This window comes from Myotis brandtii, unplaced genomic scaffold, assembly GCF_000412655.1.
Source record: "Myotis brandtii unplaced genomic scaffold, ASM41265v1 scaffold297, whole genome shotgun sequence".
Classification (NCBI taxonomy): Eukaryota; Metazoa; Chordata; class Mammalia; order Chiroptera; family Vespertilionidae; genus Myotis; species Myotis brandtii.
This window is the reverse complement of record NW_005361351.1, coordinates 242,275-256,462: the sequence shown is the minus strand read 5'-3', so window position 1 is coordinate 256,462 and position 14,188 is coordinate 242,275. Positions and strand designations below refer to the sequence as shown.

The window sequence follows — 14,188 nt, the reverse complement described above, 5'->3', positions numbered from 1 at the left end:
CTTTCACAGGGGTCGCCTAAGACCATCGGAAAACACATATATAATTACATATTGTTTTTGTGATTAATCACTATGCTTTAATTATGTTCAATTTCTAACAATGAAATTGGGGGTCACCACAACATGAGGAACTGTATTAAAGGGTCGAGGCATTAGGAAGGTTGAGAACCACTGTTTTAGAGAATCCTCAGACATTCCACCCAAGTCTTGTGCTTCCCACCTCTCTTGTGTTTTGCTGGCTGCAGAAGACAGAGGGAGATGGTGAACTTTCTGCTTTGGAAGGTTGGGGTTTGCAAAGCACATTTATTGCTCAGGTTTTGATTTTATAGATTATAAGAAAAAGAGAATTACAATGACAGCAATGGTTAGTTCGATTATGTGTTGATTTTAGGAAACCATGTGGTTTATTTATTTTAAATGTTCCACCCAAGTCTTGTGCTTCCCACCTCTCTTGTGTTTTGCTGGCTGCAGAAGACAGAGGGAGATGGTGAACTTTCTGCTTTGGAAGGTTGGGGTTTGCAAAGCACATTTATTGCTCAGGTTTTGATTTTGTAGATAAGAAAAACAGAATTACAATGACAGCAATGGTTCGATTAGGTGTTGATTTTAGGAAACCATGTGGTTTACTTATTTTAAATGTTTTTTATTGTATTTTAAGCAGTCTGTTTTTTATGTTTATTGATAGCAAGTAAGGATTTTTTAATTTGCCTTTGTAATATGTTTTTTTTAGTAAGGTTATTATGAAAGACTTTTTATAGATTTTTTAATATTAATTTAATGATGGTGACTGTTGTTTTATTTTAAAGGGGTGATATATATGTGCTTATGTTTTTAACTGCAGTTAAGCACTTACCTGTATGCTATTAGCGTTTGTGGTGTTTTCTTTTAGATATTTAATGGCTGCCTTTATTGCTTGAAGTTTAGCTAATATTTTATTTACATGCTGTTGTATAGTGAAATTTTTAGTTATATTGTAGGCCATATTGTCTACAAATGTGGCCGTTTGCACAGATTTAGAAAGGGCTGCCACAGCGATGCTGGCAGTAGTAAGAATAACAACAACCAAGATAATGGCTGCAGTGAGTATTCCCAAAAATCTTTTGGGCCATAATTGGCTTAATGCTTTTTTTTAAGACTTTGATAGCTGATGAGTCTTGTCATTTTTTGGTGAGATTAACAGGTATTAGGATTTGTGTTTGTTTTTTAAGTACCATAATAGTGCTGATGTTTAATGAAGTAATATTTTGGGTGGTAATACAGGACGTAAAATAAGCTTTTAAAAAAATCTCTATCAGAAAAGATGAATTATGGCTTATTAGTAGATTAGGGCCCATAGCAAAGACATAGGGGTGAGTGGTGTAAATCAGGCTATTGTCACTAAGATTATTAGTAAAAGTTATATTATAGTGGCTATTTCTCTCCCATCGGTGTTTCTAACTATCTCTCTCCGTTCCTTTCTGTAAAAAATCAATAACATATATTTTTTAAAAAAAAGATTATTAGTAAAAGTTATATTATAGTGGCTGGAGCAGTTTTGGTAGAAATTGTGCCACAATTTTAAAGGGCTGAAAATATGGCCTAATTTTTATAAAGTTTTTTGAATTGACAAGCCTAGTACTTGAGGTCGTAGGGGATTTGTTTATTTATTTATTTTTAGTTTAAACCTTAGGTATGTTTGTATAGCCAATGTAACTAGCATTAGACGCATGGTGTATCAGAATGTTAATGTGTTTGGCTTGTAAATGACTATGTCGATGTTAATTTATAACTTGTTGGTCCCCTAGGACTGTTAAATGGGCATGATTTTTTTGATAAACTTTTTAATGGAATGCCTCAGCAGAGGAATTTTACTGCTTATTTTGTTTACATGGAGGGATGGGAGGCACAGTGGCATTAGTTAGATTACCGCAGGCCAGATTGCCTGCTGAGAGAAATATTTAATTTATTAAATTGCTTTAAAATGCTTTTTTATATTTGAAAAAAAAAAGTTTAAAAATTAGTAACATTTTTTGCTGAGAGAAATATTTAATTTATTAAATTGCTTTAAAAATGCTTTTTTATATCTGAAAAACAAAAAGTTTAAAAACTAGTAACATTTAAAAAATATATATTTATTGATTTTTTTACAGAAAGAAAGGGAGAGGGATAGAGAGTCAGAAACATCAATCAGCCGCCTCCTGCACGCCCCCTACTGGGGATGTGCCCGCAACCAAGGTACATGCCCTTGACTGGAATCGAACCTGGGACCCTTCAGTCCGCAGGCCGACGCTCTATCCACTGAGCCAAACCGGTTAGGGCAAGAATTAGTAACATTTTTAATAAAAGTTATAAAAGCAATAAAATTATTTTTTAGTTTTATAAAATTGTTTATTTTTTGCTAGTGTTTTTGTAAATTTAGAAATTTTATAGAATAATTAAATAATATGGAATTTTGTTTTTTTTGTAAAACACAATACTCCAGAATATTATAATTTATAACAATTAGTTATAAATGAAAGCATATTAGATTTTATTTAATATGTATATATAAATAGAATATAATTATTATTTTTTTACTTGACAGTTTTTATATATTTTAAGTATAAATTTTTTTTGAGAGAAAATAAACATTTGAGGCATTTTAGAGCCTATTGAAATGATTTAAAGACAATTTTAGGTCAAGAAAAAAGATTTTTAGTTGTTCCTCTGCAACAAAGGCACCATCTGGGTTTAATAACTATTTCAGCACTGTCATGTATTGCTGCTGTTTTGTGGACAGCACCAGCTGCCGGGGCTGACCAGCAGCCCCTGAGCGATGGATGAACAGATTACTCCAACACAGGTTTCTGTGAAAGAGAGGGCTAAGGGACTCTTACTTCAGTAGTAAAAGCAGTCCTGTTCACCTGCTTTGTTGGCTTTTTATTGTAATAACAGCTTGAACTCAAATTAACCTCTAGATACAATCAGCAGGGCAAGTATCCTTGAGAAAGTATATGCTTCTACAAGGTCAGGTCTTTAAAGGGTAAACAAAGATTCTAGCAAAACACCCCAGGTGATCAGACTTGTTTGGAAAAGTCCAAATAGAGGCTGCTGCAGAGGCCCCTGACCTTTCAAAAAATCCTTACAAACATTCCAACCAAGTCCCGTGCTTCCCCACAAAACATCATGTTAATTTACCAGGAGTTACAGTGTGGTGTGGTTTATCATCAAGAGGATTAATTGGACATTATTTTTTGATGCTATTGTGACTGGTCCCACTTACTTGAACTTACTGCAACAATTTGTCCTGTCAAGCATTAGAGAGGTCTTTGCAGTTGAGTTTATTTTCAGCAAGATGTGGCACCCCCACACTATCATTGTGGTGTAAGATCCTACCTTGATGAGATTTTGCCAAACAGGTGGATTGGACGAAGGGGTTTTGCAGAATACCCTCCTCGTTTACCAGACCTCACACCTCTCAACTTTTATGGGGATACTTAAGAGATAAAGTCTATGTTACAAAACTGGCAATAGTCTCGGAATTGAGAGTAGCCATTGAACAAGAATGCACTCAAATACCAAATGAAATGTTTCTAGACGTTTGGATTCCATTGCTTTGTGTTAGCAGTGCCTGGACCAGAACGGACATCAGTTTGAAAGGTGTTGACAAACAATTACAGTGTCTGTAGATTATATTCCATTTTGAAAAATGTATTCTTTTGTTTTATTTTTAAATGTATCTTTATTGTTGAAAGTATTACAGGTGTCCCCTTATTTTTCCATTTACCCCACCCCGTCTCCCCTGGGCCTTCACTACACTATTATTGGTGTCCATGGGTTATGCATATATGCATGTAAGTTCTTTGGGTAATCTCTTCCTGCCCCCACTTCCCTCAGAGATTCATCATTCTGTTCCATGCTTCTATGTCTCTGGATCTATTTTGTTCAGTTTATTTTATTCACTAGATTCTGCATAATGAGATCATGTGATATTTGTTTTTCTCTGACTGGCTTATTTCACTTAGCATAATACTCTCTCGGTCCCTCTTTGCTGTCTTAAAAAGTAGGAGATCCTTCTTTTTTACAGCTGCATAGTATTCCATTGTGTAACTGTACTACATCTTTTTTATCCACTCTGATGGGCACTTAGGCTGTTTCCAGATCTTAGCTATTGTAAACAGTGCTATGAACATATATTTTTTTGGATTGGTGTTTCAGGATTCTTAGGATATATTCCCAGAATTTGGATCACTGAGTCAAACAGCAGTTCCATTTTTTATTTTTTTGAAGAAACTCCATACTCTTTTCCATGGTGGCTGCACCACTCTGCATTCCCACCAGCAATGTACTAAGATTCTATTAGGGTTCCCTTTTCTCTACATCTTCTCCAGCACTTGTTGTTTGTTGTTTTGTTAATGGTAGCCATTCTGACAAGTGTGAGGTGATACCTCATTATCGTTTTAATTTGCATCTCTCTGATGATTGACTTTGAGGAGCATTTTTTATGTACAGGGCCATCTGTATGTCCTCCTTGGAGAAGTGTCTATTTAGGTCCTTTGCTCATTTGTTAATTGAATGGTTTGTCTTCCTTTTGTTAAGTTGTATGAGTTCTTTACTAGTATATATTTTGGAAATTAACCTCTTATCAGATGTATCATTGGCAAATATGTTCTCCCATGCAGTGGGCTTGTTATTTTGCTGATGGTTTCTTTTGCTGTGCAGAAGCTTTTTATTTTGATGTAGTCCCATTTGTTTATTTTCTCCTTTGTTTCCTTTGCCCTAGGAGATGTATCAGCAAACATACTGCTATGAGAGATGTCTGATATTTTGCTACCTATGGTTTCTTCTTGGATTTTTATGGTTTCACAACTTACATTTAAGTCTTTTTTTCATTTTGGGTTGATTCTAGTGTTTGGTGTAAGTTGGTGGTCTAGTTTCGTTTGTTTGCATGTACCTGTCCAGTTTTCCCAACACCATTTATGGCATTATTTGCAGATAACATGGTATTGTACATAGAGAACCCTAAAAACTCCACCAAAAAAACTAGTAGGCTTATTAGTAATGAGTTTGGCAAAGTAGCAGGATGTAAAATTAAAATCCAGAAATCAATGGCACTTTTATACACAATAATGGGCTCTTAGAGAAACTAAGCCCAGCCAGAGTGGCTCAGTGGTTGAGCATCGACCTCTGAACCAGGAGGTCACGGTTCCATTCCCGACCAGAGCACATGCCCAGGTTGTGGGCTTGATTCCCAGTGTGGGAGGTGAAGGAGACAGCTGATCAATGATTCTTTCTCATCATTGATGTTTCTATCTCTCTCTCCCTCTCCCTTCCTCTCTGAAATCAATAAAAAAAATTTTTAAAAAAAGAAAAACTAAAAAAATCCCATTTACCATTGCAACAACAAAAATAAGATACCTTGAAATAAACTTAACCAAGGAGGTATATGACCTGTATTCAGAAAACTACAGGACATTGAAATAGAAGAAGATACAAACAAATGTAAGAATATACCATGCTCATGGAATAGAAGAATTAACATAATCAAAATGTCCATACTACCCAAAGCAAACTATAGATTCAAATCAATCCCTATTAAAATACCAATGGCATATTTCAACAACAAATACTCCAAAAATATATATGGAACCAAAAAAGACCCCAAATAGCCTCAGCAATCTTGAGAAAGAAGTATAAAGTAGGAGGGATGATATCGAATTATATTACAAAGCCATTGTAATCAAAACAGCTTGGTATTAGCACAAGAACAGGAATATAGATCAGTAGAACATAACAGAGACCCCAGAAATCCCCCCAAGCCATTATGCTCAATATTTGAAAAAGGAGGCAAGAGCATACAATAAAGACAGTCTCTTCAATGAAGTATTGGAAAATGAAATGTATTTTAATAAACACTGCCTTTATAATTATTCGAAGTGTGTATACATTTTTGGGGGACACCCTGTGTATCTGCAAGGTAACTTTTTATAAGTAGATTTACTGGGCCAAAGAATATCCCTTTTAAATTTCTAGAGCTGGTGATAAATAATATCCATAAAAGTTGTTTCAATTTACACCCTCACAAACAGTGTATGAGGTTCTGTTTTGCTACAGTCTATCACAGAATGTCAGTAAACTGATGTGTGCAAAAAAAAAAAAGCCTCGTGTTTATTTGGATGAAAACACTTTGGAAATAGTACATGTCTATATCTTGTTAAGCTGAAGTATGCTCAACTGTAATTTAACCTTTTCTTAATGATTCAGGTTCTTTATTAGAAACTATATTTTTATAGGTTATAAAATCTGATGATCGTGTTTATTAAAATTATTCTTAAAATAAGAATAGATTTAGGGTGGGGTCCTGAAGGTTTCTCCTATGAGTAAAACACATGAGCTTTGGTATCTGCCCTAAACTTTTCATTTCCCACTTTCATGTGGGAAATAATAATCTAAAATTTTTAGATTATTATAATAGCCTCCTCCTTTATTATATTTGATAAACTTGCACTGAACATTTATCCCATCTTAGATGCAAAGGTACAGAGATGAATCTCAAGGAGCTCATATCTAAGTGGTAAAAAACAGAAGTTAGTAATTAATATAGTGTATATAGTGTGTGATAGGTGTTGGTGTAGACAAGATGTTATGGGAAGAACCCCACAGGGAACTGGCCTTATTTTGGTAATTAGGAAAGTGAAGGAATTCAAATCTGGTGAAGTGACAAATGCTTTCATTTGAGCCAAGTTATCAAAGGATGCATAAAAGCTAGCTAGCTAGTGGAAAAAAGAGAGTATGTATAAGCATTCCAAGCAAAATAAATAGTGGAGGGAATTCAGGTGCTCAAATGTGAAGAGACTTCCATACCATGTGAGAAGTTTGGAAATATTCTTAAAGAGATAGTTGGTCATTTTAACTCTATTCCATCCTTCCATACTATGCGATAGCTTTTTGAAACCATGTTATTAAACCTGAATTTGGACTTCACCTGTATTTCTAGCTGTGATCTCTCCATGCACTGACTGTGCCAGCTACACCAGAATGCTTGCTGTTTCCCAAACATGCTGCTCCATCAGGACTGCACGTCCTTCTACCCCTTATCAGATCCGTACAGATCTGCCTGCAAGGCTTAAATGCCACCTCCACCAAAGTGCTTCCCTGAACTTTTTCTCCTCTCACCCCTCTAGGTCAGTGATTTCAACCGATGTCCCACAAGAATTTTTAAGATATGCGATACCTGACTATTGAGTCAGGGGCACTGACCTCTTTTCCCTTAAAGATTGTCAGATAAAAAAAAATGACAACAGCCATATATCATCTAGCAGAGTAATCGGAGATACTCGGACATCTTCTGAGACACTGAGTCAATATCCTGTGTTGCTTAGGGTTTTTGGAGGAGCAGGGAGGATAGCTGGAAACTGATAGGACAGGGGTACCAGGTTCTATTTGACAATGATTTAGAGTAGCCCTTTGTATGTATCTCTACTTACTACCCTATAACATACATACTTATGGTTCCTTTTTAAAGTGCTGTGTATTAAGCTGTGAGCTTAATCAATGGGGTGGACTACTTGATGCCCTAGCTGGTTTGGCTCAGTGGATAGAGCCATTGGTCTTCAGACTGAAGGGTTTCAGCTTCCCTCCTGGTCAAGGGCACATGTCTCAGGTTGCAGCTTCGATCCCTGGCCCTGGTTGGGAGGCAGCCAGTCATGTGTCTCTCGCATCAATGTTTCTCTGTCATCTCTCTCCCTCCCTGCCACACACACTCTAAAAATCAATGAAAGAATATCCTCAGGTGAGGATTAACAACAAAACATGGCTATGACTAGAAAGAGGTAGGAAAGGATTTCTGGGGTGCTAATAACATTATCTTGCCTTACTTGGGTGCTAGTCACTTGGGAGATGTTCTTTGAAAAATTTATCATGATGTAGTAGTCTTTTAATTTTAAATGACCTCCCGTTTATTTTAGAATACCTTGCTTAATCTTGCTTTACATCATTTACAGCCAGCCTATCCTGACTGGCAGTTTTCTTATAGAGGCTTCTATGCTGCTTGTCTTTGTTCTTCCTCTTTCCCTCTATGGACAGACCTCCTTGAAATCAATAAAAACATCTTTAAAAATGTACTGCTATCAATCCTATTTCCTATTCCTCCAATTCTGAGGGTTCAGAGCCCACAGCAGATCCCTTTCGTCTCTTATTAGTGACGGCTTCCTTCCTAGCTCTGGTCTCTCAGGACCTCCCCTCCTTCCTACAAGTGGATGGTTCTCTATATGTGTCAACTCTCTTTGACCTCAGCTTTATTTTCCCCAAAAATTGAAGTCACAGCCATGACTTCTAGACTGCTGCAGGCTCTGTCCTGCAATGCTGAAAAATATCGCTCAGTCTTTAGTGTTGACAAGAATACTCCTTCCTGGGAAATGTAGTTTATTGACTTCTGAGTGGAAATCAGTGTTTTAAGACACAACTTTGGATACGATTCCGAGGTGGTGGGGAAGAATAAAGTTATTTCAGGATTGTGATTGATTTTAAGATATGTCTTCATTGTTTTAGAAAGCGCTAAGAACAATATGTAGTAACTGCTAAACTATAATTTTCATGATTCAGAGAATGCAAGAGGTCTTTCTTTTAATATACCCATATGATATTTGTAGTCATCTGAAATCTTTAGTTTCAAGGAAATGGAAAACTTTTGAGGGATCTACAAGTTCGAACATGCCCCCCTCTAACCAAGCTCAAAATGGTTGACATTCACAGCCCTGTAGAATATGTTACAACCGTCTATCCATACTGATCAATTTTAGAAGATACTGCTGTCACGTGATGTGGTTTCTTCTTTATGTGGCATATTAACTAACAAAAGGGAAGGAACGTGAAATTAACTGACTGCCATGCTTTGTGTGGCCTGGTGAATAAACAAAAAGTAATGGAGTATTTAGTCAACTATATTTATAAACTAGTCCTATACAATATGACTACATAGCAAAAGTCTAGATCAGCGATTTTTAACCTTTTTCATCTTAGGGCACACATAAACTAATTACTAAAGTTCTGTAGCTCACACAAAAATACGTTTTGTCGATCAGACGAAAAAATAGGTATTAATTTGATTTATTCACACTGGACAGCTATTGTTGTGTTGACTGTTGTCTTTTTTTACTTGACAATCTAAGAGAAGAGATCAGTGCCCTAACTAGTCAGGTATTGCACGTTTTAAAAGTTCTTGCAGCACACCAGTGTGCTGAGGCTAGATTGTTGAAAAATCCCTGGTCTAGATTGTCTTATTTTAGGAAAGTCTAAGAAACAGTTTCCAGAATGGGAAGTGGGGTGGGTTGGGGGGTGAGGAACCTGATTCAATCTAGCACAGTAGGCTTCAGCCACCATGCATGCAAGTAACCAGCAGAAACAGTCAAGCCCAGGCCTGGAACACAAGTAGCCAAAACCAGCTTTCAAGCCTTCCCCAGAGGGGCCAGAATAAGTGGCTGTGAAGCTACATCCACTTACCTACTCAGCTGACTCTAGCTCCCACATCTTCTATCCTTTTACGCACAGAGCTGGCTCAAAGTTAGAGCACCAGAGCCTGCATATAGTAAATGTGCAAGAAATGTTTCTATTCCCATAGCTGCTGCTAACACCACCACTGTTACATTATGTGAACACACACTGCCCGTAACCACAGGGTTCATGACAGCTACTTTGGCTTCACCCTAATGATAAGGACTAATGTTGACTGAGCTCTTATTTGCCAGGCAGTAGCAAGCTTTTTTTTTTTTTTTTTTTTTTACTTATAACACAACAATGATGCCAGGAGGCATGGGCTACTATTACTAACTACTACTTACTGATAAGGAAACTGAGACTCAGAAAGATTGTTACTCACTCACAGTCATTCAGTCAGGTGGAGAGCTAAAACTTGAAGCTAGAAGTTCTGAGTTCGGACAGAGCCCCACTCTTACCACTATCTGGTACCGCCTCTCCACCTGGTCTGCTAACATTGTATTACCAGCTTTCCTCTATTAGCTGAGCCCTCTCAACTCCCCAGGCACAGTGATTCATCACAATTATCTGGGTATGACACTACAAGATTCAGAAGTTCTCATTTGTTGAAATCAGTCCCAGGACCTACTGTCTCAGGCAGTGAGGAGAATAATGGCACCCTTCTCTGCTGCTTAGAGGGATGGAGCTAGGAATAGCAGTCCACACCAGGTCTCATGAGGATGAAATTTACAGGTAGTCCTATTCTAGGAAGAACCAGAAGCACAAAATGTCCCCATTCTTGGCTGGCTTGACAGTCCATTTTCCCACCTTGACCTCTATGCACAGTGGTTTAGTTTGAACTTCTGTGGGTATAATATATCTTTGATATTCAAATTTCTATTTCCTGTTAATTCTATCTGTCCCAAGAGATGACAAATATGAACTTTACATTCATTAGAAGATAAAAGCAAGCTTTGAAATGCAAGAAAAAGAACATTTGAGTAAACAGTCATAACATTTACATTCAAGTTCTATTGCAAGATGGCAAAAGTTCAGAAACATTAAGGACTATAAGTTTCATTAAATGGTTCCATATTTTTGTTGAAATATATAAAAATATTTTCTAAAAATATGACATAAAAGACAATGTAAAATTCATATTTTACAAAAACATTTAAGTTCATCCTCAAATGTTTCTTTTTAATAATCGAACTGCAACTTTCAGGTCTAGAGGGAAAGAGTCATTTTAAACCTTCTGTGACCACTGTTTACACATTTAAATTATGGGGAAGAGTCTATTAGAATTTAGCTTTTCAACTATTTAAAATAAAAGCAAGACACAAATCAGTATGCAGTCAGATGTGATATGAGAGCCAAGACAGTTCTTAATAAACCACGAGTTGCATTAGGTAGGAACCAGAGTCTAGAAACTCGTTTTCTTCTTCCTTCATTCCTGTTGGTAACTGCAGAAGTCCATATCATGCTCCCTTAAGTTTCTTATTGTTATCTTCACGTTATACATAGATCTCACAGTGCATTATACTCCACACATTTTGATGGATCTGTAGGAAAGTGCTTCTGGCAAATCGTCATTAACCTCTTCAATCCCTAAGAAAATAAAGAAAATAAAGGTTATGATACAGTGAAGCTTTTCTAATTGTCCTGTACTCACTCCTGATTACCAATATCCCCATTAAAATGTGGCAGTGTGGCTCGGTTGGTTGAGCATCATCCCAAGCACTGAATGGTTGCTGGTTCGATCCTGAGTCAGGGCATATACCCAGATTGTGTGTTCGATCCCCAGTCAGGGTATGGGAGGCAACCAATTGATGTTTCTCTAAACATCGCTGTCAGCCTCTTTCTCTCTTCCCATACCCCTCTCTTCAAAAACAATTTTTAAAAATATTTAAAAACAGAATCAAAATAATTTATAAATGAAATAAAATATGGCAGTCCCCAGCAATACCACTCACACGTATAATTAGAGAAATGTTTATTCATGTATACCCAGAGATATGTACAAGATGGTAATAGCAGAATTGTTCACAATAACAATAGCAAAAGAACCGGAAATAACCAAAATGTCCATCATAGGAGAATATATGAAAAAGTATGCTCACAAATGGAACATTTTACAGCAGTCAAAATGAATTAACTAGACCTACATGAAACAGCTCAGCCCTTCTCCACCAGGTTCCAGGAGAGAATTAAGCCCCACTGCCTAGCATAAAGCATCCATGTACATAATGAGACAGCTCCTTTCCTGTGTATCTAAAGGGTGCTACATATGTACCATCTTTGAAAAACATAATAGGCATGCCCAGCTGCTGTGGCTTAGTGGTTGAGCATCAACCCATGAATCAAGAGATGGCTGGTTTAATTCCCAGTCAAGACACGTGCCCGGGTTTCAGGCTCAATCTCCAGTAGGGGACATGCAGGAGGCAGCCAATCAATGATGTTTCCATCACTCTATGCTTCTCCCTTCCTCTCTAAGATCAATAAAAACATTTTAAAAGAAAATAGGAAGTCAAATCATCATCTGTGTTCTGTGGTCCAGATGGGGAATTCTGGTTGAAAACAACTGATAGGCATAAATCTTAGAAACAATGTTGAATGTAAACAGCAAGTGGCAGCCTAGCCAGTTTGGCTCAATTGATAGAGCACTGGCCTGCAGACTAAAGGGTCCTGGGTTCGATTCTGGTCAAGGGCACATGCCTGGGTTGCAGGTTCGATCCCCAGTGTGGGGGCATGCCAGAGGCAGTCGATCAATGGCTCTCATCATTGATGTTTCTCTCTCTCTCCCTTCTCTGAAATCAATTTTTAAAAATACTTAAAAAAATAACAGCAGCAAGTGGCAAAGGCTGCATACAGTATAATAGCATTTTAATAAAACTCAAAAACAAGAAAAAATAATATACTGCTTAGAAATACAGATATAACATGGCAGGATTATTTTTGAAAAAGCAAGACAAACCAGGCTGGTGTGTCTCAGTGGTTAAGTGTCAATCTATGAACCAGGAGGCCATGGTTCCATTCCTGGTCAGGACACATGCTCAGGTTGCAGGCTCGAATCCCAGTAGGGAATGTGCAGGAGGCAGCCAATCAATGATTCTTTTTTTTTAATATATTTTATTGATTTTTTACAGAGAGGAAAGGAGAAGGATAGAGAGTTAGAAACATCGATGAGAGAGAAACATCTATCAGCTGCCTCCTGCACACCCCCCACTGGGGATGTGCCCACAACCAAGGTACATGCCCTTGACCGGAATCGAACCTGGGACCCTTCAGTCCCCAGGCCAACGCTCTATCCAGTGAGCCAAACCAGTTAGGGCCAATGATTTTTATCATTGATGTTTCTATCTCTCTCTCCTCTCTTCCTCTCCATAATCAATAAAAATGTATAAAAAAAGAAAAAGCAAACATAAATTCAAAATAATGGCTATTCTGGGGTACAGAAGGAAAATACAGATCCATGAACTTCAAAATGCTCTATTTCTTAAACTAGGCCTTTCTTTTTAAAATCCCCACTCAAGGACATGCTTAGAGAGAGGAAGGGGGAGAGGAGGGAAACAGAGAGAGATACATCAGTTGGTTGCCTTCTGTACACACCCTGACCAGGGATCAAACCCACAACCTAGGTATGTTCCCTGAATGGGATTCGAACCGATGACCTTTCGGTGCACCGGACTATGCTCAACCAACTGAGCTGAGCCACTCCAGCAGGGCAAGGCCTTTAGATATGTTTTGTTTACTTTAACTTACATGATACATGTGTTCTTTTGTATTCATGAGATACTAAACAATAAGATTTTAATAGTGTAAAAACTGAGTATAACATTCCAAATGTGATCTGGCCAATCTTGCAGAATTCAGTATTATGCTACTGCACAGCCTTTGTTCTATACCTTTGGCATCTGTGGTACCATGGCCTTCAGTTCTTTTTAGACAACTACAATACACACCACAAATTCCCATGACCTCACAAATTTCAAGTGCTTTCTATCTCTTCTGCAATTAAATCAGTTATTCCCTAGTCTATAACTTTATAGTGATAATTACACTGATGACAAAAAACGTCATTCTTAAAAGTCATTCAGTCTCTTGCAACTCATCCTTCAGTCTGCGATCTTTTAAAACCCTTAGTTGGCATTCCGTTTTCAGTTATTCCTCTTAACTTTCTCATCCACCAGTTCTAAGTCATGCAAATTAGAATAGTTCTGGAAAGACTTCTGCAACCAGCAATGAATCCTATTAACTATTTTATCTACCAGCCTGCAAATGTTCTTATTTGCAAGGAGAACCTTTGTCAAATGTCTTACTGAAATCTATGTATCTACAGCAATATTGATTAGTCATTAAAAATAACAAAAAAAAATAACATCTACCAAGGATAGCAGCACTTAATTTTAATTACATCCAGTGCCATTTTGGGCACAAATTATTTTAAGGCTTCTCAGTTTGGGTTCACAAAAATTAAAATCACCCAACTTCAGGCCTATATTAGATATTGAATAACCTGATTATTAGTATTACTCCCAAATTAATTTTCTGTTCTTAAGAGCTTCATGACCTCGTGGGAAAGCAGAGTATCTATCTATATATATCTATATCTATATATATACCACTGGCTGGCAGGCCATGATTGGGCCTAATCGCCAGGCAGGCCTAGGGATTTCACTCGTGCATGAATTTCATGCACCTGGTCTCTGTAATAAATGTTGGAGCAGAAATGACAAAATAGAGACTAGAAGAAAAA

The 14,188-nt window shown here is 37.3% G+C and overlaps 1 protein-coding gene across 3 annotated transcripts in view; it reads right to left on the bottom strand.

Moving 5' to 3' along the window:
• Nucleotides 1-8,036: 8,036 nt before the first annotated feature.
• Nucleotides 8,037-14,188, bottom strand: part of PRPF18 (pre-mRNA processing factor 18) — a 37,263-nt gene continuing 31,111 nt past the window's right edge. For all 3 annotated transcript variants that reach the window (XM_014542290.1, XM_005869491.2, XM_005869492.2), the window contains one exon: nt 8,037-11,040. In XM_014542290.1, the coding sequence (XP_014397776.1) occupies nt 10,960-11,040 (81 nt within the window). In that variant the 3' untranslated portion in view covers nt 8,037-10,959. The remainder of the gene's footprint in view (nt 11,041-14,188) is intronic.